Source organism: Ambystoma mexicanum, chromosome 10, assembly GCF_040938575.1.
Source record: "Ambystoma mexicanum isolate Mex_15411 chromosome 10, UKY_AmexF1_1, whole genome shotgun sequence".
In the NCBI taxonomy this organism is placed as follows: domain Eukaryota; kingdom Metazoa; phylum Chordata; class Amphibia; order Caudata; family Ambystomatidae; genus Ambystoma; species Ambystoma mexicanum.
The window spans coordinates 1,079,698,406-1,079,722,175 of record NC_090932.1 but is presented as its reverse complement, the minus strand read 5'-3'; the positions used below and the strand labels follow the sequence as shown (position 1 = coordinate 1,079,722,175).

At 44.4% G+C, this 23,770-nt stretch overlaps 1 protein-coding gene across 7 annotated transcripts in view; it reads left to right on the top strand.

Annotated features, from left to right (window-relative positions):
- The window catches only part of AAK1 (AP2 associated kinase 1), a 498,991-nt gene extending 477,634 nt beyond the window's left edge, over nt 1-21,357 (top strand). For all 7 annotated transcript variants that reach the window (XM_069618901.1, XM_069618899.1, XM_069618897.1 and 4 more), the window contains one exon: nt 14,915-21,357. In XM_069618901.1, coding sequence (XP_069475002.1) covers nt 14,915-16,050 — 1,136 coding nt within the window. In that variant the 3' untranslated portion in view covers nt 16,051-21,357. The remainder of the gene's footprint in view (nt 1-14,914) is intronic.
- The last annotated feature ends 2,413 nt before the right edge of the window (nt 21,358-23,770 follow it).

Sequence of the window (23,770 nt, the reverse complement as noted above, 5' to 3'; positions counted from 1 at the left end):
TTCTATTAGGACATATTTCTTCCTTTTAATGATGTTACCAGTTCATCTTTAGCGGAGCTAAGATCTTCGTTCATATCAACATCGATGTCAACGTCTACTGCCATCAGTTCGTCTTTGTACTTCCTAATCATCTGTGCTGTTGATGGGAATTTGCAATGCAAAGTAGAGCCATTAGGGTTGGGACCCTTCAACGGCTCAACAAATTGAAAATCATCTGATTTCAGCACTCAGAGTTGTGGAACTGAATTGAGTCTAATTAGTAATTCAGAACGTGCTAGCCATCTATTTTCACCGCTTTGATACAGATTCTTAAACAGGCAAACACGATTGCCTGACAACTTTTTCTGATCTTCGCTCAGCCTACAAGGTGTGGTCTATGGCTTATTCCCTTCACTCTGAGAGCTTGATGGTTTAACTGGACTCAGTGTTGACCTTTCTTCTTCGCCCTGGTCCTCTATCTCCAGTAGTTCCATATCTTCGACCAACTCTATACTCCTCTTGCTCCGGTAATAACCAGCTAGTCAGGCGACCCTTACCAGTGGGATTCGTATTCTTTGCTCTGGCTGCTCTTTTCTTTACTTTCTTAGAGCAAAAGGCAGATGGTGCCAAATCTCCCACTGGAGAGGACCGAGTACTTGGTTTCTTACTGTTTTGTGCCTTCTTTGCCATTTTACGCTGCTTCCGTGAGAAGCATACTTCAAGACTTTGTTCTAAGTCCAAGTTAATTGACAATGCTTTGAAGTTATGGGAAGGGACTTGCGAGGGAAGGTTGGAAGCAGTACTATACCCATTTAAAAGATGGAGAATGGAGCCCTATATCATGTGTAAACGGCAAGTAATTTCCAAGAGAAACCAAATATACTGCACCTGAATACGAATGCCCAGCTTGTGAAGTGGGAGATGGAAGCCCTTGTAACTTAATGAACAGGACCACAATGTTTGTTATCTTGCGTATCACACTCCTTTCATTTTGCTTGTGAGACAAAAGGCTTCCAATTTGAGGAGGCGCTGTTTTCCTGAACCTACAAATGTTCCATTAGAGTGGCTCCAGGCAGTGGCTCTAAGCAGAAAAAGGTTCATTACTTTGCTCAATTTCATGGGTCCTTTTATGCTGTTGTGGACGAGTCTGAGCGTTGGGTTGGGATACATTATGAATTTCTCTTACAAGGAGGGTAACAAAATGAAAGTAACACCCCATTATTTGCATTCCCTTGCCTTTGCAACATGCATGGTTGCGATGTTATGACTCTTGGTGGCAATGAAAATCAAAATAGCTGCCAGACCTTTACTTGCCAAGCCATATGAGGGGGCGGGGTGCTGAAAGGCCAAAATCAATTCAGACCAGCAAATGAGGGAATGCCTCTACAAATGAAAAGCCAGAAAAGGGAGCATAAACAGATGATGCAGTATGTAAGGGGGAGCGTCCATCGGTAAGCCGAGGCAGCAAGCAGGAACCAGAAGCAGCATCAGACCAATTGGTTGCAGGCAAAGAAGCTGGAGGCTACTCTCGCAGATATCCTTGAATGAAGTCTGTCTTGAAGGGCGAGCCAAGAGGTGAACAGACCTTCCTGAAGAATGCTTGCATAACAAAGCCAAGAGACTAGTCAATGACTCTGCACAGCACTGCCTGTCAAAGACACATGGTTGGGAAAGTCATTGAAGAACACTTGAATGTCAAGCCAATGGGTTGGTATGAGCATAAAAGTAACACTTGGAAGAAAAAACCTTAAGTGAGATGCTGTAAGATACTTGAGCAACACAACCAAGTAGCTGGTGAGAGCTTAAACTCATTTTGAGGTATAGGCCCCATACAAATGCTCAATAAATAAATACATTGTATTGAAAGCTTATGTGTAATAAAGCCAAGAGACTGCGAAGAGTCTGCAATGAAGTAGGGCCTCTGAGACGCAGTGACTAGAGAGGTGTAGAGACCCCATAAGAGACTCATCTTTTTAAGAACCTACTATTTGACCTGATTTTTTTTTTTTAATATAAACCAGCTATAACCTTTCATGGTTGAAAACGTTCTTAATAATGACTATTCGCCACATGCTGCATATGTTTACAGTACAGCCTTACACAGGAAGGTGCAGTCGTATCTCAAGAAGACCTGCAGTGCTTCTATCATCACATGCTTGTTAATGCTGCACATGACTGACATGGTCACCAAAGGTATGGTACATCTTTACACATCTAGGTGCTGTCATCATAAGCCAAATGTTATGCAGGATAGAATACCAGACGTAACATAACTGTCATTTTACCCCAAGTGCAGCGTCAAATGCCTCTGCAACTTCTTCCTTTCTCAGGCTTCTTTGCTGTTCACTCTCCTCCTTAGCACTGCCCTTTATATTCTCCAGCACCTCTTCTTCTGTACCTCCTCGTCTCCAGTCTCCCCTTCTCTCCCATGTCTCTCCTCCTCCTCTGTCTCTCCTGTCCTTCACGTTCTTGCTGCATGCCGTGCTATATCCTGCACCTGGATCCCATCTGACTCCCCAAACTGCTATGTAGCACATGGCCAGTAATTTTCTGATGGTGCGCTGCTAGGATTGTGAGGAAAGTGTAGCCTGGGATTGGACATCACCTTCATCAACCATACAGGAAAGGGTAAGCAACTGGAACATTTAACATATGTGCCATTTATTTAGCATCTGAATATGTGGTGTACACCAAGGGTGGCGAAATGAGGTCCTCTTTATAGAATAAAAACAAGGTGGGTCCTAGGAGTCTCTCTGCCAGACATTAGTCCTGGTTGGCGAGAGCCTTACCCAGATTCTTTAGCTCACTATCTTTCACAATGGAGAAATATCCCAAACATATCATACGTGTCTGGGGTTGCTGTTGGTACTCTTGTTCAGAGGAGAATTGCCTAGCATTTCGGTGCTGGACTGCCCCAGAGCAGGACAAAGACGGATATGTTTTCGATATTTCTCCTCTGTGAAAGATGTTGAGCTAAAGAGTCTGGGTAAGTCTCTCGTAACCGGGACTAATGTCCGGCAGAGGGACTGCCAGGACCGGACCCCCTTGTTTTTTGCCTCTTTATATAACTGCGTATACTGCCAAACATGGCATCTAAAACTTTAATAATATAAGCCAGAGCCAACATTTTGCTACCAACACTGTCAGGTGCACAGCCGACACCCTCATTCTACACCGACTCCGATGACCTCTGGTGCCCTGTGGCAACCCACTCACCCAAGCGCAGCACTGACTCAAGACCACACAGCTGATCCAGCCACTCCAGTCCCACTCACCCAGCCCAGATGCCATGCTGGCACTGATGAGACTTGCTGGCAGCATATCCCATTCACGTTAGTATATCCATTACAGCCGAAGGGCCCCACATTAAACAATAAACTCTCGATAAAAAAAAAAACATTTGTTGAAGAAAAACCGATTCCCGTCTCTAATCAGTAGCAGAGTAATTCAGACAAAATCGGGCATCACAAATTTAATTAAATTCAAATGTAACATTATCTACCAGCAGGAGAGGTGGAGATACCAGTTTATGCTCTAAAGGCTTTTAATCCACACATTTCCTTAGAGGCACAGGCCTACGGCTGAGGCAGCTAAGCGCTAACTGTCAATAATGGATGAAAACCCATGATGAGTTCACCAGTTAAAAGGCCATCAAAGCCGGATAGCAACCAGATTGACTCTCAACATTGAAGAGGCTAGAAATATGGAGGGCCTCTATCACTGATGAGATACGCAGTGGAAGAAACTGTGGGGCCAAAATCCTTGTCTACCACAGAACAAATTAGTGCTGGGTTTTTTAATCCGTCAGCATTGGTCTTTCCTGTACCCTTAGCTGTGCATTCATTCTCATGGATTGCTTACTCGTTTTAGATGTATTCCCAAGCACTCGCTCTTCTTTGGAACATCTTCACCAGGGGGCCCAACACAGTTCTGCGCTCGTTTGCTCAGGGTCATTCACTCGGTTTGGCTCTGGAAGAGCTGTTGCGCGTAGCATATATCGAGCCAGAAGCACGCCATAACCTGTTTTTATTTTGCTAAAATGTTTTCATTTTGTCCTGCCTGGTTTTAAGATGTGCATAAATGGTGGGAGCAAGATGTCCATCTTGGACACTCAGTGTGCACCTCTGCTGCTTGGAAGCCAACCAACTATAATGTGGCAAGTGAGGCTCCTGTCACTGGATGCATTCAGAGGCCCTCTCGGGGGCGTCTGCAAAACTGTTAGCTTTTGACTATTTAAATTCCAGACCTCTATCCAGATAGACAGTAAGTAGCTGGCAGTGCTGCCTTTGGCTCATCCTAGATGTTAAAAAAATGTCACAACCTTCCAGGGTCTGGACACTCTTTCTAGTCCCTTCCCTCATCCCCCCAAGAGGGCTCTTCCCAAAAACGTCCCTGCTGAATCTGGAAAACATATGAGAAAGTCAAAATGTCAACTGGAAATGGTCTCCAAAGGGAGAACAATTCTCTCAAGCGCAGAAAAGCATACACTGACCTGCTAGTGAAGAGCAGAAGAGTTGTGATGCACCTCCAATCTTGTTCACTGGTCTTTGATCTGAAATACCACCCAGTGATTGGAGGAGGATTTGCACAATGATCGGACATATTGAAATGGGCAAGTGCAAGGAACATATTGGTAATACCAGCACAGGAATATCTGAAAGGACTGTGGCCTTCCTAATGTATAAACAATTCAAGTCCCCATTCTACTGCTATGAACATTCCACAGTACTATGTCGGTCTGACTCCCTAGAGTTCCCTGCTGAAACCTTTACACCAAAGTACCACACTAACCCCTGGCTCCCCAAGGTGCAAAGCGGATCTCAATGGTTCAGGATAGCTTGATGGCCACAAAATCCCCAGATGCCCTGCTGGTCCTGACCGTGTCCAGTCACAGTTGACCTTTTCTTGTAGTAATGTGCACTGATCATTTCATAGCAACCAGTTTAAAATACAATAAAATACAGTTAGCACTTTTTGCAGTGGCTGGAAAATAGAACCATTAATGTAGATTATAATTTGATATACAAGGTAGCATTGCCAGAGGATCAACAGACAACTTGAAGCCAATAAATATGCTCATGGTGTGTTTATAGTTTACAAAAAAAACAAATTGGGGTATTGGGATTGACAGAGCAATCCATCATTGTTTATTTCGAATATATAAATTCTGTGACAAATCTAGCTATGTTGTCACTCCTTTCCCAGGGAAGATCTCTCCTCATGTGGCCAGCGAAAGGCAGAAGCCACCTGATCCTGACCCTGGGTGAGGCTTTCTGAGGGAGGACCACATGAGGGGAGACAACCCTCATTGGAGTGTAATAGACTTGCTAGGTGAAACATGGTATCCTCCTGTTTTGTTAGGACCTAATACTCCTTCACCTCCCCAATCCTGTTTGGCATATTGATGGGTTTATAATTAATCTGTTGTTTACTGGTCACCAACCTTACATGCATACCTCCCCCTAAAATGCTGCGACGAGAAAGAGAGATGGAGGAATTAAGATATCTAGAAGCAGCAATCCCACACTGCGTTCTAGTTGATGGAGGATGTTAACAAGCGCTGGGACTTGCATACCTCCCCTTAATAACACTAAGTGCTGTGACTTGGTTGCATTCCCCTCCCTTTAAGAACACTGAAACAACATGTACTGGGGTTTATGTACATCCACCCCCCTTTTTATAATGCTGAGATGAGGAAGAGGGATTCAGTGATGAAGATCACTAAAAGCGGCAAACCAATGGCGCGTTCTATTCGTTGGAAGATGTTAAAAGGTGCCGGGACATTCAAATATGGAACACCTGAATAAGACAAGAGTCAGCCCTCCCGATGCTGGTTGGGACATGGGAGGAAAGCGAGTTGGAGACTGGAGCGAAGAACCTGGCGATGATGGTATCCAGTGATATTGCGTCCAAGGAAGTCAAGTGGAATAGCATTTGCCGTGCTACCATCCCGTGCTTCAGAAGCTGCCGATAGGAGAAGGCCAGGCAGGAACCGATAAGCCGATGAGATGCGCTCACAGGCAACAGACAGCAGAGGAAACGGTGAGATGCGAGGGACACTGAAGCTGGCAGAGAAGACCAGTGAGCCCAGAGAAGGAGATTGGGATACCAGGGAGCTTTAGGGTGGATGCAGAGTGCTGTTCGTAAAGAGCAAAACCCACACAAGGAAAATAGGAAATTTAACACAGTTGTAGAAGGGTCCGTGGGCCGACATATGAAAGATATATAATTACCTGAATACAGAAGCAATTCAATGCTAACAGAGTGTGAACCTGGGATTTGCACTTGAAATATTGAGAGGACTCAAAAAGCCCTGGCAGGAGAGTAAGCCAGGCATACAATGAGTCTGGATCCCGCACCCAAGTAGCGAACTAAAACCCTGGCAGGAGAGTAAACAAGGGATTGGAGAAATGGGTCAGAGACCCCCAGGACGTGCTGAGAAAACGGAGGCAGAAACTCCCCTTTTTAATTGTGCACCAAAAGGGAAGAACCCATACCCCTTTCTGAATAGGGCATCAGGGGTTAAGGGCATCGAGGGGGGTGGGGGGGTCCAGGGCATCAGGGGTCCAGAGAAAGAACTGTTGTGGAATAGAAGACAACTCAAAGGAAGAGCCATCCCCTTTGGGATTGTGGAATAAATGAAACATGACACTTTGAATAGACAGACTGTAGGGGAAGGGAATGGCCTTCTTTAGTGGAACTTTATTCATTTAGTTTATTTTCTAAACCTTAGAGATTTTATAATTGGAACTTTGAAAGGAAGCTGCAGGTGTTCAGCCAAGAGACATTCCCCATTTCACGTTATACTGAGTTTAGTGTGTGAGGGTCAGTTTAGGATTTTGGACACAGGACAGAGAACTCTTTTTGCTTTAGACATCCTGAGATGTTTCTTCGGTTTGTTGAGGCAGGAAACCCCGTCGTAGACTAAGGGATCGGTAGGATGTTCCCAACCTCTTTTTCTTTTGATAATAAGTCTTTGATAAAAATGCCATTGTGTCTAAGTCTTGCTCTTGATCCCTCACAATTCATAAAACAGCAACAGATGGACACATGCACAAAAAACTGAAGAATCTTAAAGGTTAAAATGCATCAATACAAATGGACAGTACAAAGAGCTTCCATAGTTCCTGCCTAAAATGGCCATTCATTCTGGTTATCAAGATTCATAACTTGTCTTTGTTGAATACAAATAGCAGCCAGCATTCAATACACAAACTTGCAATTTAATCATGTGCTTGATTTCGATATATAAAAACCTCACAACAGTGATCACATTTTTTTTTCTTCAAGAAATTGTTTTACATTTGATATGTACAATATACCAATTGCAGAAGAAAAGAAAATGCATGCTGGTTTCTTCAGATACACAATTACGCTTACAGAATTCTTTTCCCTCAAAGAATGATCTGTTGCAAGCAGCATTTGGGACAATCGCAGTCTCGGGGCATGTTTTCTCTTGTAACTGTTTGATGTAACAGTAAAATAGCTATCAGTGAAGTCATTAGACTATAGAAGACCTATTAAGAGCACTCGGCATGAAAGATAGTTAATTCTCTTGCATAGCAGTTAGTAATATAGACAATTTCAGAGATGTGATTGCTGGAGTTTCAGAGAAAAATTCAGGCTACCTGTAATGGGTTCATTTTTACATCATTATGCACAATGGGTGCGGCTGTGAAGTAGGTCCAACTTAATTTCTCTTGGGATCATGGGCCTCTGTTCTTTCCCTGGTCCCCAAACGGTCCACGCTCTTGACAGAAGACAGTCACTAAAAATCTAGTGCCAAGAACGTCTTTCTTAACTTCTTTCATTCTTAGCTTATAATAATGTTGGCAAGATGTCACCTTAATTTTTTACTCGCCCCTTTTTGCCAAATGGCAACTTTAACAAATGTATTCTTGCTGCTTTTTTTTTTACACCACAAACCGGTTGATGGTTAGTTGGAGTAAGGTATATAGTAATGAAGTAGGTGGAATTGGGGAGGGGAGAGGCAAAGGGTCACCTCCCCTAAACCACCCCTGCTGTTTGTAGCATAAAAGAAATCAGTAAAATCAGCCAAAATAAATTCGGCAAACTTTCTTTTTGGCAAAAAACCCCAGCAAACATTCATAGACCGCCCTTAATGTTTCTACTCAATTACCTGGCACCGCCACACCCGGTGATTCATTACAGCTCTACGGGCGTCTGGCATCAGGCGCTTTCAAAATGTGATGAACTCCAGGGGATTATCAGGCTTAAGCCTTGCCCCCTTTTGGCTGGGATGCGTACTCCGAGCCATTTGGAGAGTCTCACTAGGGTTTTGGGACTCCTCCTTGCATCTGTTCTTCTACTCCCCTCCTGTCTCCTCTCTTCCCTGCCTTCTACTTCGTTTCCTTGTATTCTCATTTCTTCTTGATTTTCTTCTCCCTCCCTGCCCGGCTCCTTTTTCTTGCCTTCTCACCACCCTCCCACGCACTTCTTTCTTCCTTCTTTTTACTTATCGGCCTTCCCCTACCACCTTCTGTTTGCTTCTTTCCCGTTGCTTTTTTCTCTTTACCTCCTCCATAGATCCGCTTAACTCCCCCACTTCCACTTCTCTATTTCTCTCCTGCTTTTACTCTTCTTTCTTCTTGCCTTCCTCATTCTTCTGGCTATGTCCTCTCCCCCGCTCTCTACTCTTCCATACCTCCGCTCCTCCACCACCTGCCTTTCCACTGCATCCTCTGCAGCTCCATTTTCTACCTCTACTCTGTCCCTCTTGCTCTGTTTCTCTCGACTTTCTCGCCATGATCTGCTTCTTTCTTCATCTCTGCTGCTCTCTATCCCTCCTCTGCTCTTCTTTCCCCTTCATTTACCTCCATTCCTCTCGAGTCCATGCCTAGGCGACCGAGGATAGCCTGAAAAGACAAAAGGTGTGTTCAATTATTTAGAAAATGTCATACAAGCTTTCAGAACACCTAATGAATTCGCACATGTCACCTCACAGAGCTGCAGTGGGTTAATGCTGAGGTCACGGCTAGGGTTCAAAGTGACGGCACAGATCTGGTAAATGGTTATGTTATGTTCATAGGCTTATGTACTGCGCCGCCAGAAAGTACAGTAGCTGTCTTCCAGCATTGGGGCTTGTCTGGAAAGTGTGTTTTGTGATGGAGAGAAAGAGGGAAAACGTGAGGGGATGATCGAAGCAAGAGTAGGGTGAAAACAGTTTTGAAGAATCAAGTTTGACGGGACAAGGTATGTGATCGTAGTAAGAGAGGCGCATACGTAGTTATTGGCAGTAATTGAAACAGAATGCTGATCAAAAAGGGGGGGAAAATAAAACATTTTCCAGTGATGGCAGTTTCTAGTAGTTAAGAGTGGAACTAGTATTATTTGAAGCATGATTGACTGATGGACTTGAGAGGGTATCTGGTAATATTATCCCCACCAATAATATTTCCATATATATGGTCGTGGGGTAAGGACATAGGCAATATTAATAGTGTGGATAATTTATGGGGTTAGTGGGACTCGGGATTGCAGGGGTGTCCCCCGCAGGTTCCATGGCTTAATATCGCTGGAAAAATATGGCAATATTTTTGTATGCCGTTATTTTTGCGGGGATGTTAACTCATGGAACCCTTGAGAGGTGCTCAAGAATGCCAGGTAACATTATAAGGCAGCTCCCGCCAATCTCTGGAGAAATGATCTGGGGCGGGCAAGCTAAATGTCGGAAGTGACGGAACTTAGAGCTGGCTTTGTGAAGGTAAATGCGGGGAGCGCAAAGGGAAACTGTGAACAGGTAAGCGAGGGTGAACCACACCCTTCAGGATCCATACATGCATGGACTCCCAGTGCGGAGCGAGTTTGCTAATGAGTAGTGTAGGTGAAGTTGATGTAGCCGGAAGCTATCCAGCCCAGATGAGGAGGAACTATTTGTCTGAATAAATTAGTTTGATGCCACGAGTAGGACTGGAACGGTTGGTGCAGGAGAACATCTTGGAATGTAAATTTCCCAGTTTAGAGCTGTGATGAAGTCCTTTGTCTGACCTTGCCGGTGGATGGTAGGGTCGCCCAGAGGTTGCGGGGGGTGCAGAGTGCCGCCATAAAACACGTGATGCTGGGTACAGGGGCGGTTTGTGGAGGATTACCTGCCTATCCCCACCATACCATGTGCTGGGAGCTAGAACTTGTCCCATTGTAACTGTAGACATGGGAATGGAGAAGTGGTAATCTGGCAGAGCCGGCCGTGCCTTGTCACCTCCTAAAATTCAAACATTTGCTGCACCAAGGTCGGGCACGTGCGCAAAGCATCTGTCATAAAAAAAGATGAAAACGGTTTATTATGTTTTTGTATGTTTTGTATTTTGATATAGTACAGATATCATAGGGGCTCACATTAGGGCTTCCTGGGGCTAAGGGCTAAAATGACGATTGCTAGGATCGGGGCTCAAAAAGGTTTTCTGGAATGAGGGCTCATGCAGGGACGTGTGGAAGGAGAGCAGGGCTCGCCTCAGTGCTACTGGGCTGAGGGCCCATATGGTGACTGGGAATGACTGCTCACTTGGGTGTTGCTGAGCAGAGGCGTCGGTAGGGAGTTCTGGGGGTGGTGGGGGATCTAGCCTCAGGTCTTTTGGTTGTAGCCCCAGATAGAAGCCCGGGGGCTAAAGCGAAAAGGCTAGCTAGTCCTGACATTAGCGTAGCCCCGGAACTTTTCCACACCTTGCAACACCCCGGCTGCTGAGGCGCACTTTCGGAGTTCACAGGCTGGAGTCGAGCAGAATCTTGGGGCTTAAAGGGCAATTTACGCAGTTAATCATCAGAAGGTCCCACCTTCGGGATTAGGTATGGCACGTTTTCAGAGAGGATATTCATGACGCTTTGTCATTTATGCAAAGCAGTCACTGATGAAGAAAGAGCAGCGAGGGAGCCCAGCTCAACGTAGAAGGGAATGGAGAGATTCTTCCTACGAGAAAAGCTGGAAAATAATTAGTGGTGCATTTAAAATCCATTTTTATCCAAGAAAATTAGCTGAAAGTACACTGGATTCACAGAACACAAATATGTTCAGTACGGGGGCAGAAATTCCCGCACCCATGCGCTGACTATGCGCCCGACCCCTCCCCAAGTCGAAATGGTGCCTTTTAAAAAAAACATTTCTCTTGGAGTGCGCCATCGCCGGCACTGCGCTATCAACCGCATGGTCCAGGATCTCATACATCTCAGAGTCAATCCTTTCATCGGATAATGTCTTGTGTTATTCTTAACATCAGAGATATAAGATCAATAATTACGTTCAATTACAATTAATGTTTTATTTTTTCTAAAATCTCTGCAAGACTGGAAGGTGGGTAAGGTTACTGGAAGGTGGGTAAGGTTAGGTGGATTTGGTGGTGTTCCTACTACTTGAAAGTCCACCTGAACCAGGCGACATAATGGGAACAGTCCATCAGTCGCCTCCCAGAGGCTGCACAATCGACAGCTGAGACAGATTACATGAAGGGAACCCCACTAAAGGGCAGGACCACAGTGTGGCAGCCTGAGAGAGGATCAGCCATGGGGAGGGGCGAGCCATGCCCAGTGGCACAGCATGTAAGCCTATCCCCATCTTAGTTGGTAATGGAAACGCACCTGAGTGGCCAGAGGGAGTTCTGGAAGGCCTGGCCAGAGCTGTACAAGAGGCATGGCCTGTGTCAGAAGGCTGTGGGAGGTAGTAGGAAGAGCTTATTCTGAGCTGGCTGGAGAGGTGAATGGAAGGCGAAGGAGACTAGAACATGTGGTGCATGGGGAGAGCAGGAGATGGGAGGCAAGGACTAGAAGTCTAGGGAATGTTGGCGCCTGGACCTGGGGAATTGAGGGAACCAGGCGGCTGAGAAGGGGGTAAGGGCCCAGAAGGCTGGTGGGAGTTTGAGGGGGGGCCCAAAGATCGGGGGGGGGGGTGAGTAGCACTGCAGGCTTATTAAGGGCCCAATGTAGAAACACCATCCTGTTTCTGCAGTGGCCCTGGAGATGTGCTCAGCAGTGTGATGTGCTTCGGCTGTACAATTGTATGAAATGGATGTTGCATTACCCTAAATTTGGGGGGCACGCAACTCTTTCCTAGTGCTACTAGTGATGCACATTGGAAATGTGCACATGAGTGTAATATTTTATAAATGACTAGGTTCTCGTCTGTGGAATTCCTTTGTTTTACTTTCAGATGACTATCCCTATTGGTGCATAGAATACCATGCCATTGTCTATAGTAAGTCGATGTTTAGAAATGATATGCTGCTAAATATAGCAAAGCATCACCCCAACTCTCCTACTTGTAATATCTCTTTTAAAGTGGTTTTCCCATTAATATGATATATTTTATTTATATCGCGCTCATACACAGGTGTTTTGGAAGGCATCTGCCCAACGACGCTAGCTGTGACAGGTCATCTGACATATTATATCCAGAAAAGGGCTATCCCAAATCTGATATCCTGCATACATAAAATAGTATGCGTTACCTTCTTAACTGGATCAAGAAGGTCCAGTAGAAAGTAATAACCATTTATAAGCCTTATTTCATGTTAGAACAACCAACATCTATTTGCAAGGAGACAAGACATCTACTGGAAAATGCAAGCAGGTGCTGCAGGAGTCTGCAGCCTGTCCTTTTTTTTTAGCTATTCTGAAACAAAATTGCACACACTGAAGAGCATATTGGCTGGAAAGTTTGCATGAATGCATTATCTGTTGTGAAACAGCCCAGTAAACATCAATGGGGATGAAGACCAGCAAGCCCATATATATCCTGCCCGTCTTACTGCACTTCCAAACTTCATCATCTATTAATGGGTGCTATGTGTTTAAATGTCGCCCATGGTCGACCTAGCTTTTCTTCTGTTATGGTGGGAGGGTTCCCCACCATGCCTTGCCGTCCACTGATGAATATTTGCATTTGTCTTGTTTGGTGTTTTGTAAAGCGATGCATGCAAATAGGATGCTTCAGAGTGCAACGGTTTACACGCGGAAGGGATGAGTAGGGAACAGGGGAAAACGGGAAGGAGTCAGTGGCACCCAAATGCGCAGGTTTGGTAAGATCAGTCACATTAAAGTACCATCATGGGTGACGCATCGGAACACTGAAGGTGTGCAATATTCATTTTGATGGTCTTCTTGAAAAGTAAACATGCTTACGAAAAAGTCATCCAGTGCTTAGGGGGGAGGGTGTCTGAAATAAAAAAAAAATGTAGGCCTTTCCTGAATAGGTGGCTTGGGTCCAGTCTTTATTCTGATGGAAGAGCGTGCCATAATTCAGGGCCATGGTGACCAATTTGTTACTTACTAGCTTTTTCGGGTGGTAGGAAGTGGCCCATGTTCCATTTTCTGGTGCTATAAAGAACCTTGATTTTAATGTGGTGTTGGATGGGCACCCAGGAGAGATTTTCTGTAGAGCTCCAGAAATATGGTCTTGCTTATTAGAGCCCAGGACCAAGCATGCAGTTATTTTTGGTAATCTCATTCTTGGGGTGGCCAACATGCCGGTGCAGTGATCCCGTTTTGATGGCACTGGTCCCTATATTAATATGTTATGCTGAAAGCTGTTAGGCTATTTCTATGGTCTTCCCATGGTGTGAGAGTCACAGCTGCTGGAACATGCCATTTGATTTATGAAGGAGAGCTGGATAGGTGTTGGATGTCAATGATGACCAGATTCCAGGATTCAGTCCCAGGTAATGGAGGTGGGCGAAAACTGTGTCAATGTCAGAAGCTTGGGCTGGACTTTAGGGGAGAATTTCTATTTGTACTGCATTGTGGCGAAAATCAATATCTTGCCAGGCATATTGATATTCAGGAGGAGCGGGCGGGCTTGTCGTCAAAAGTGGATTCTATAATAAGGGTCATCAGCGCAAATTGAAGTGATTGATGAGTGCAGCCATTGATTTTATGAAAACATTAAATGGCCAATGCCACAAGGATGATGCCTGGAGAACCCCACGTTTCTACATTTCTAAATTGTGATTTTAGAGAAAAACATGCACATCTTCACCTGCACAGTGCGGTCTGTCAAGAGGAATGTGAACCATTTTAAAGTGTGTCCTTACAGGGTTTCCAGCAAGAGAGCAGACTAGTGTGGTTGTCGGTGTCATTTTGCTGAGAGTTCAAAGGGGATTACGGTTGTCGGCTGGGTTTCCTATTCCTTCTCTGCTGTGCAGAAGGGTAGATTCCCTGCTTCTTCGTGTGTAGAAGCACGGTTGCTTGTCATTGAACGCTTGGTTCATTTCACTAAAGGGTTATAGTTTGAGAAACCATTTGACCTTTGCATCGAAAGGGGCGGTTAGCTTTTAGTCAATAGTTGGCTGGGGTATCAATCTGCATTGGATTTCCTTAGCAGAGTTTGTAGTCTGTGCTGATTTATTAACTGATGGAAAAGAGGGACCCGTTGCTCAGGTCTGTCGTTGGGTCAACCATGTAACAGATCAGGGATTTTGCGAGAGAAGAGCACAGGAATGCTTGTGCTTTTTGATGTTTTTATATTGTGGATTACTCTGAGTTTTACATCGGATAGCCATAAAATACTGAAAAGGATTAGGTCATTTTTCATTTACAAGGAGGAGGGAACTTGAATTTGGTGATTAAATCTGTTTTTATTCACCTTAGCCTTAAAGAACAAAGCCAGGTTGTTGGAAAGCTCTTGCGTGCGCTCTTTGAAAGATTACTGGTGGTGTGTGGTGCATTCAAAGTTCTTGATAAATTTCACCATGAGGTGTTCTGTTGAGAGGTCTGATCCTCTATCTATGAAAGAGCTCTTGAGTAAACCTCCACCTATCTTTTGAGTACAGTTTTTGGCTAGAATTCTTAAGTCCAATGAGAGAGTGTCCAACAGTATGCAACAGTCAGACGAGCACTATGTATCTTTGTGTGTGATGCAGTACAATCAAGGTTTTACTGTTGAGAAGTACTTTAACAATACAGGTAATGGTGTCTATTTTTATGCTTTCAGGTCACCAAAGGGAACCCAAACTGTATCATGTGATGGGACGGCAAAGATCTGCTACTCTCGATGGACTTCCATTCCGAGAATATATCCCTGAGGCGGTTGAGATGACCGAGGACTTCGCTGGTAGAGGGAGTCCTTCAAGGTCTAGCTCATTCCACAGTAGTGATGGAGATGGTGTCGAGCGGGATCCTGATAACTTGGACTGCATTGGATCTAGGCCGCTACTCATGGACTCTGAGGAGGAAGAGGAGGAGCCCACTAGGTTGCAGCCTGCGTTCCTCAAGGATCTTGGCCAGACTGCTCAACCTCCTCAGCAAGGGCCCACTAATGAAGCCTCGCTGAGCATACCTCCATTTTCAGCCTTCCAACATGTGGGAGGGAATTTGTTCAAAGAGCCAGATGTCTTCTCAACTGCTCCTTTTAGAGGTTCCAGGGTGGTGGAAGATGACTCTGACATATTCACTAAAGCTCCATTTTTTGGCAAGAGCAACTTCGCTACAGGGCGATCAGCAGAGGCAGATGTGTTTCTGCAAGCACCTTTCACCAGGAAGCTATCTTTTGAAAAAGCATCAGTCCCCAGTCCCACATCTCAAGGAGTCCCTCAAGAAGGGCGTGAACATGCCAGCTTTATAAGTCAAGGACTGGAGACACAGCCCATAATTAGCAGTGTATTTCGCAATGTGGAGCGAGGGTTTGGAGCCCCAACTGTGAGCCCATCAGTGCAGTATTCTACAGCAGGCTTCACCCAACCGGTGAGCCACCCATTACATTCCATTCAGATGGCTGAGAACCAAGATGGCCTTTCCCTTAAAGGTGAACAGAAGGAATCTGGCATCATCCAGAATCATAGGATCCTGGGACCTGAACTTCCTACGGAAATCCTGTTGGGCTCTGTGGTCACCAAGCCTTTCCGCCCGCAGTCTTTGTCTAGATATTCTCGCCACTACAGCCTGGAGGATGGGCCTGGCTTTGCGGCCCAACCTATAGCAGCCTGCAAAGTTGTCTCTCACCCCAGCAAGCCAGCTATTGCTGGATCGGTTTCAATCCCGTCTCTGTCTTCCAGGACTATGGAGTTGTCGGGAAGTGATCCATTTGCTTCTGCTCCTTTCCCTTCCAAATCTGGCAGGGCGAACCCTTAAAATACTACATGCAAAAGCTGGGAAGGGAGAGCTGTGCTGTCTGTCCTATTCAGTTGGACAGTTCACCCCCGAGGCAGAATATTCACACTATGGCAATATCACTTTCATGATCTGTACATTTGCTGTGGTACTTCAGTCAATGTCAGAAAAGTTAAAAATTCCATTTGGGAATTTGGTGTTTCTGGCACTTGACGTGTCCTTTTCCTTTTGTCTGTCATTCATCTTTTTCGTTGAATTTTTTTGTATCTTAATGTGTGAGTTAATCTTTAAAATGCATTATAGGTATGTAAAACCTACACTTTTGTTACTGGTTGCATCCTAAATTTCTTGAAAATCTTTTTCCTGAACAGAAATCCTTATTCAATGATCGCAGGTTTATAGCCCTTTCAATGGCTTTTTATGGAATGCTAAACAATTTGTGACCTAGTAGGCCCAGCAACTTAATTTTCGGACAGCATTTAATATTGTACTGATTGGTTAGATACATGGTAGCATTGTTCGATGCATTCAGACAATTGCCAATACCAAATGCAGTTCAGTACGCAACATGTTTTGTTGTTGCTTAGTAATCAATCAGAATTTCTGTACAGACAATGTATTGAATGGTTCAGAGGCGTAACTTGTTTAGGGAAAAATGACTCTGCAGGGCTGTTGAGGAAATCCGGTTGGAATATGAAGAAAATGTGTTCTTGAAAGTCAGCAATTTTGCTTAACATGTCGTAGCTCCCTTTGTGTGTTTCATGTTCTATTTAAAACTTTCTAGGAGCCTAAGCATTGGAAGGGAATGACTTGAAAGAGACTGTGATCTGGGTCACTGCATTCAACTGCTGTTACCCAATTAGCAAAGGTCAGCAAGCTGTTTGCGACTTTGATTTGGTGCATGTGGATCTGAGGCTTTCTTACAAAAGGCCACATCAAAACGGTGCATCTGTCTAAGGCTCCCGAGAGGAAAAAAGGACCTGGCACTTTTCTGATCTGTTCCCATCACATCCCAATGACCTCTAACCAGTGTTTCCTCCATGTTATACGTCCCCCTAACCTACTCCACGTGTCTTCTCTCAAGAGATTGACCCTCAATTCTCACCGTGCATTTAATTAGCTAGCACACCTTTGAAGAAATGGTTAAGTTGCCCTCAGCAGGTATTTGTGAGAATGGTCAGACCAATCGGTCACCACTGAGAGTTGGGAAGTCGGAGTCGAAGCTTCTGCGGCATACACCTACATTTATGTTATTAGAGCTAACATGTGTGAGTGATTAGAAGTATAGACTCAAAGGCCAGCCTACCTTTTAATATACATATCTCGCACTGGGTGAGTCCAAATTCCCAGTGACAGTCCGACACAGAATTTAGCATAGATGTGAAGTGTCTGATTCGTAATGAACACTCTTCCCAAAAAATTGCACGGTCTCTGGACATTTCTTTGTTTGCAAGGCCTCTTTCTGTTGTTCACCATTTGCTATTCGTGGCCTTTGAGAACAGACAAATACCAGTTACAATCGTGTTATCGTTATACCCTTATCTGATGGAAGAATTGAGGATTCATTGGTATGGAGGATTAGAGCAATGTATAACTTAAAGTGATTTGGAATTTCAAGGTTTTCATGTCTTACTTTGTAGTGATAAAAGGGTGACCATTCATCCTTGTTTTTTCCTTTACATTTTGGTGATGTTCCTGGTGTTGCTCTACAAGGCATCAAATGTGACCTGTTTGCATTGTGTTTCCTGGGTTCAAATGGTCCGGATCTCTGGCAGGAGTGACCCAATGCCTGTTGGTCTTCCTTTATTTCAGCTCTGCCAAAATGGAAAAAAGTTGCCAGCGCACTGCGTATACCTGGGAAGCATATCTGTTTGACTTATCTTAATGATATCTCTGTAGTCTCTTCGGTTAAAGGTAGATACAATTGGTCTGTGTTTTCTGTGACCATACGAATGAGAGGCTTAGATGACATATGAGGTAGGGGCTTGCATCCTTTGGGTTTAGACAGATCTGGCAGCTGCTCCTTCTACACACCAAGCACTCGCCCAATAAACATGTGGCCATGCTTTTGAGCATTCTCTTGTAAGTGGCCACAGGATCCCCTGTGATGAATACTTAAGAACATTTACACCATCCTCCCTTTAAAAATCCAATCTACCCATTACAATACCCACCCAGTCAAGTTCTAATTTACCATGTCTTCACATGGCGCTACTGATGCTGCCCCCAGGCTGGTCTTGTTTCTTCTTTCTGGGGAGTGCTCCAAGTACTGCCACTACATTAATGCTGCTGTGAAGTGATTGGACAATACATTCAAAGAGGCAGAAAACTAAATTGGCTGTCAAAAGGTGCTTGCCTAAGGCAGGTAAGACTGCTTTGGAATGTTAATCTTTTTTATTTTGGGTAACCAGGGGTTGCTTAGCCCACTGGGAAATCTGGAGACTTCCCCAGCTGGCAACTGCCTCTGAGGAAGAGAATCGGAATGGAACAATCACTCTCCTCTGAAGGGTTCACGTTCTCCAGACGTGTGGCCAACCTTCACCCAGGCCCAAGAGTATTGGCGAGGGGCAGTCGTCTCATTTTTCTTTAGGCCAACCTGCATCTAGCAGCATACAATGCATTGCAATAATACGCCCTGAAAGATGGCAGCTTAACCGCATTGGACGTTCTTCTTTGTCAAGGTCCCAGTGATCACTGCTCTCTGGAACCTTGGGCCTATCCCGAATGTAATGTTAAGTGCTGTTAATGACAGCTTTTGCATTGCTTGGAATCGAGCACTTCTTTTCTTGTTTACAATGCCGAAAAACCTCAAGACTGTGATAGCATGTTTTTTTCGTATAGTGTGTGCTATTATTTTTCGGGCAACACATAGGTCTTTTGCATTGTTCCATACAAGGCCGCGTTCCTTCTCGGCCTCTTGGGCTCTGCTGCATTCCTATTCTTCCCAGCACACAGACCCATCCTTTAAATCCCACAAAATACACCTTATGAATCATGTCAGGCTGGCTTCTCGCTGTGTGGAAGTCACTCTGCAGTTCATTTGCATACTCTTTGGATATTATAGCAATAGTAGTGCCTATGTTATGTTTAAACCCTGCCCCTGAATAATAATTACCCCATGCATCGCTCTTAACATTCAGCTGTTTACCCTTTGTTCTAACAAATTTAGCACTTAAGTATATTTTCCTGCAATGAACAGAATCTGTACCTGTTTGGATGGTGCCGCCAGAACCTTCCATGCCCTCATCATTATGTGCCCGCGCTGTGTCTGCCACTTGGAATTCTGCTTCCACGTTTGCTTTTGGTACCTTGTAACCACGGTTGTGGACGCGCTCCAGCACAGGGCCGGACCCGCTGCTACACACCTTTTTCTAATTTTAAAAATGATGAAAAATGAACTGCAACATACAAAATGATGAAACTGACATACATATGCCTGTAGAGTATCTTTATAGCATCTCGACAGCCTTTGCTACCACTAATCTTTTATGAGGGTGGGAGATGTTTTAAGGCTGCTTTTCCTTTTTTCTTTTTTCCCTTCTTCTTTTGCTTTGTTGGAGTCGTATTTTATAGACCTGCAAGGAACAGCGAACTATTCACTCTTGTAACAAGTTACTCATCTTCTGTAACCGCATGCAGTATTACTTGCTAGAAAATGCAGATAATCATTGAGATGAGATTGTAAAAGCTATAGGGGATGCAGTGTTATGCGTGTAAAGTGTGCTATTTTCGTGGAAGCGAAAAGTCTACTTTGTCTCTAGTACATTTATTGGCCTGCTTTCGTATATATTTTCATACGTCTTCTAAGAAATTGCCTTAAATCAAGCTATTTTTTTAAGTCAAGCTGCGAGATTCTCTATAGTTTTGTTAAATAGTTGTTATATGTTCCCGAAGGAGGGGTAAGTGAATTACTCTGATGTGAGCTTTCACCAAAGGCGTTGCAGTTTGTGGGTGTCTCCCGGTATTTGAAAAATGCCTGTTTACATAAAAAGCCCAAAACTGTCCCTGTTTGATAGGATTGCATGCCTCCAAAAGTTTATGTCCAGGCACATTCCGGATTTGTGCTAGTGGTGAAATGTCGCAAAGGTCCCCAGTTATTGTTTTCGTGGGCCATCCTCTTAATGGGATTATATATGTGTGTGTTTAGTGAAAGCTGAGACAAACTAGTCCTTAAAGATCCCTTTCATTGTGTGCAGCACTTAGTTTTTCTCTTTCTTGGCCTGGCTTGATTGCCACTAAATCTGCTCCATATTATCGCAGTTTTCATTTGAAATGTTAGAGGGGTGTCTCTTTGAAGCCCTGGCTGGAAGAGGGTTAAGCAAGCTGTGATACTGGTGTGATTTGGAGGCTGTTTTTCTAAGTGACAGTTATTGGATCATGTCATATCAACTTGTTGTGTCCGTGAGCAAGAAATCAGCCCTTTCTAAATAAACTTGTGATTGAGATTGCTTGCTCAGTCATTTTCTTTTGTAAAAATGCTATATTGGATGGCTCGGGTTTGTTGGTTTTACTTTTTTTTTAAACTCCAGGCTATGAAAAACATTTTGCACACACGTTTCATTTAAGTTTTTTTCTTCTTTTTTTCCATCCCAAATAAGTTACCTAAGTGTTCAAACATAGAGGGGGAAATTAACTAATCAGCTGTGAGCTTCAGGCAGCCCTAACTCCACGCATACCCCAGGAAGAGGATGTGGGGGGGGGGGGGGGTGCCTGGCTTGGTCTTGTGTAGGTGTCCCATTTCGTTTTCCCTTAATGTGTTCTTGGGATTGTGCCTTTTTCCTAGAGCAGATCTCCAAAAATTGGCCTTCCCGGTCAATGGTCTGCTCCGATGGTTGGTTTGGAAATTGTATCTTTGTTGCAGTGCTATTCTATGGGCCACATTGCGTTAGTATGATCTGTCTTCTGTGCTATGTTATCTTTGAAATGAATTTTGCAAACAATGTACAAGCCTTAACAAAATGAGCATGTAGTTTTGAACTTCTGTTAGGACTCCTTTCAAAACGGCTTGGGTGTTTCTACAAAGACATTGGTGGAATCAAACTGTAACTGGAACTCCAACGTAATGTTCACCAGTGGATTGAAGACGAACAATCGTCTGTACGAGCCTCGGATTCTAGTATTGAAAGACCGGGACTACACTCCAACCTCGCACTATTTCCCCTTACTTCACTGGTGGCTCGTGCAGGATTGACAATGCACCTTGTCCTCACTACCGAGCTGTGCGCGTCACCGATTCAGATGCTGTACGCTTCATCTGATTTGGCTTCAGTGAGGAAATGTTACAGAGTTGTGAAACTCATCAACGTTTTATTAAAAGCAGTGACCTAATGATATGGATTGGCTGTCTTTTTTCCTTTAGGAGAATGCGGTTACATGAAATTGAACTAAAATAATTTTGAAAAGGTACAATGCAATAGATGAGCAAACAAAAAAAAAAAGATATTTAACTCTGGTAACGAAGAACAAAAGGCAAATTAATTCTAGATGCAAAGGGGCAAAATGTGTGTGCATATGGGACTTTTAGCTCCAAAGAGGATTTGTTGTTGCAGAAGTGCTCAGAGGACAGGATCAGTTAATCATTAGAAGGAAGGTCTTATAGTGGTGTTGCAACACTATTTCCTACAAGGTTGAAAAAGTTGGCATAAGAAGTCTTAGCCAACTGTGATGCTAAACTAAAAGTACTTTCCAAATCGGCAGGGATAAGAGCAAATTCTGAGCCAATCAAACATTTGTTCTGTCCCCAGTAGCTATTCAAAAAACATTCTCATCCCCGACACTTCTACATCTATCTGAGCATGGAAACTTGGCATGAAGTTACCGGCAGCCATCCCTTGGTGAAAGAGTATGTTGGTATTGTCCCTCGCCACGAGAGGAGTGCTGTCCATTCAACCACTAAATGTCACTTTATCTGAAGCTGTACCTCTAAGGCAAATGAAGGGAGTGCCAGTGGTTGCTGCCCCACGTTCTCTGCTGCATATTTTTCCCAGTACACAGCGTATCTTTTAGGAAAGCAATGAGTGAGAAGAGCAGTCTACAGAATACACAAGGCCCATTATAACAAACCTTCCTTTTTTAATTTGAATCAAGTCCTACAGACCATATTTCTGGGTCCTGAAATGGTTCACCTTATTATTCTCAAAATGTGCCTTCTGAAGCCTTTTCCTTTCTCACCCCAAAATATTCTTCCTTCCTAACCCTATTAGCAGAGTTAGAGTGGGAAGAAAATAACTTGTAGTATACAGTATACAAAATGATTGTGTGGTCAATGGGGAATTTGCAGGACCTGATCAGAAGAGTGTGACGGGAGGTTTAATTATAAATGAATAAGGAGCATCTTGATCAATTGTTTAAGGAGAACTAGAAAAATTCTAACATGTCGGAGCTAGAGAAGGCTCACAAATTGAAGTATATCCATTGACTAAGAAAGAGGTGTAGGAAAAAACTGAAAAGACCAATAAATACAGAGAAACCCAACGTAGATCCCCTCCATCTGACATACTGCAGTATCTCGCAAGTGGACCTGTTCACGCTGCTAGTCAGCTACCCTCATTCATACAAGGATACACCGACACAGGAGCTGGGGTGCAACACTTCTTTACTTCATAACCGTCAGCCTCGAACTGACTTTCTGGCGGTAGCTCCGCCCTTTCCTACACGTGGGTCGCAGCCCACTGATTCATGGTAATAAACAGAGGACTCGTCCTCGGAACACAAACATTGGCGACACCACACCCTCCCCTTACTAAACATTTAGTTGTGCATTCAGTTCATTTCTTCAATGAGGCTCTGTGGTCAACAATCCACTTTCTCCGATAGGTCGTTCGTGTTTCTGGCGCTGTGTCGCCCTCGGAGGCTTTGCTGTCTCCTTCATAGGGAGCGTCCCATTGCGATGACGTGTCATTCACGTTTGTGTTGCCTGAACCTGTGGTATCAGGCATCCTTCTGAAGTGAGATGAGTTTCTTGTTATGACCCTGCGGTCTCCTTCTGCGGTGATGAGTGATCCCTTTTTCTTGATGTTGATGAGTGGTTCTTCATTAAATGGAGCTACGTTTTTGCGCTTTTGAGGTTGTCAGACCACTACCAGGTCCCCTGGTGCCAGGTCACTTCTATTGGCTCTGCGAGTTGCATCGGCAGCTCTCTGAATGTTCTCTTTCGTGAGCGTCTCTTTCTCTCTCATTTCAGTGTCGTTCTCGTACTGATCTTCCTCAGCGGCCACATGTGGCAGCCGCGTTCTGATGGTTCGCCCAAACATCACCTCGGATGGTGACTTCCCAGTGGTGCTGTGTGGGGTGTTTCTGTAGTCTCGCATGAGTTGGTATAGTAGCTTCTCGACAGGTTCTCCGGTGAGGCGCGCGATTGGTGTTGTGCGTTTGATGTTACTCATGAAGCGTTCTACTGTTCCGTTTGCCTGTGGCCATAAGGTTGTCACCTTTCTGTGGCGAAAACCCATATATTCGGCGAATCTTTGGAAATCTTGTCCAGTGAATGGAGGTCCATTGTCAGACTTGACTATCTTGGGTATTCCGTAGGTTGCAAACATCCGATCAAGGGCTGGGACGGTGTGATGTGCGGAGGTGGATGGAACTATTTGCAAGTCGTGTTATCTTAAATATTCGTCCACAGCTACCAGTATGTATTAACCCCCTTTCATGGGCCCAAAATGGTCGATGGCTATTTCCTCCCATGTTCCTTCAGGCAGCGCTGTCATGCTTAGGGGTTCAGGTGATGAATGTGGTTTCA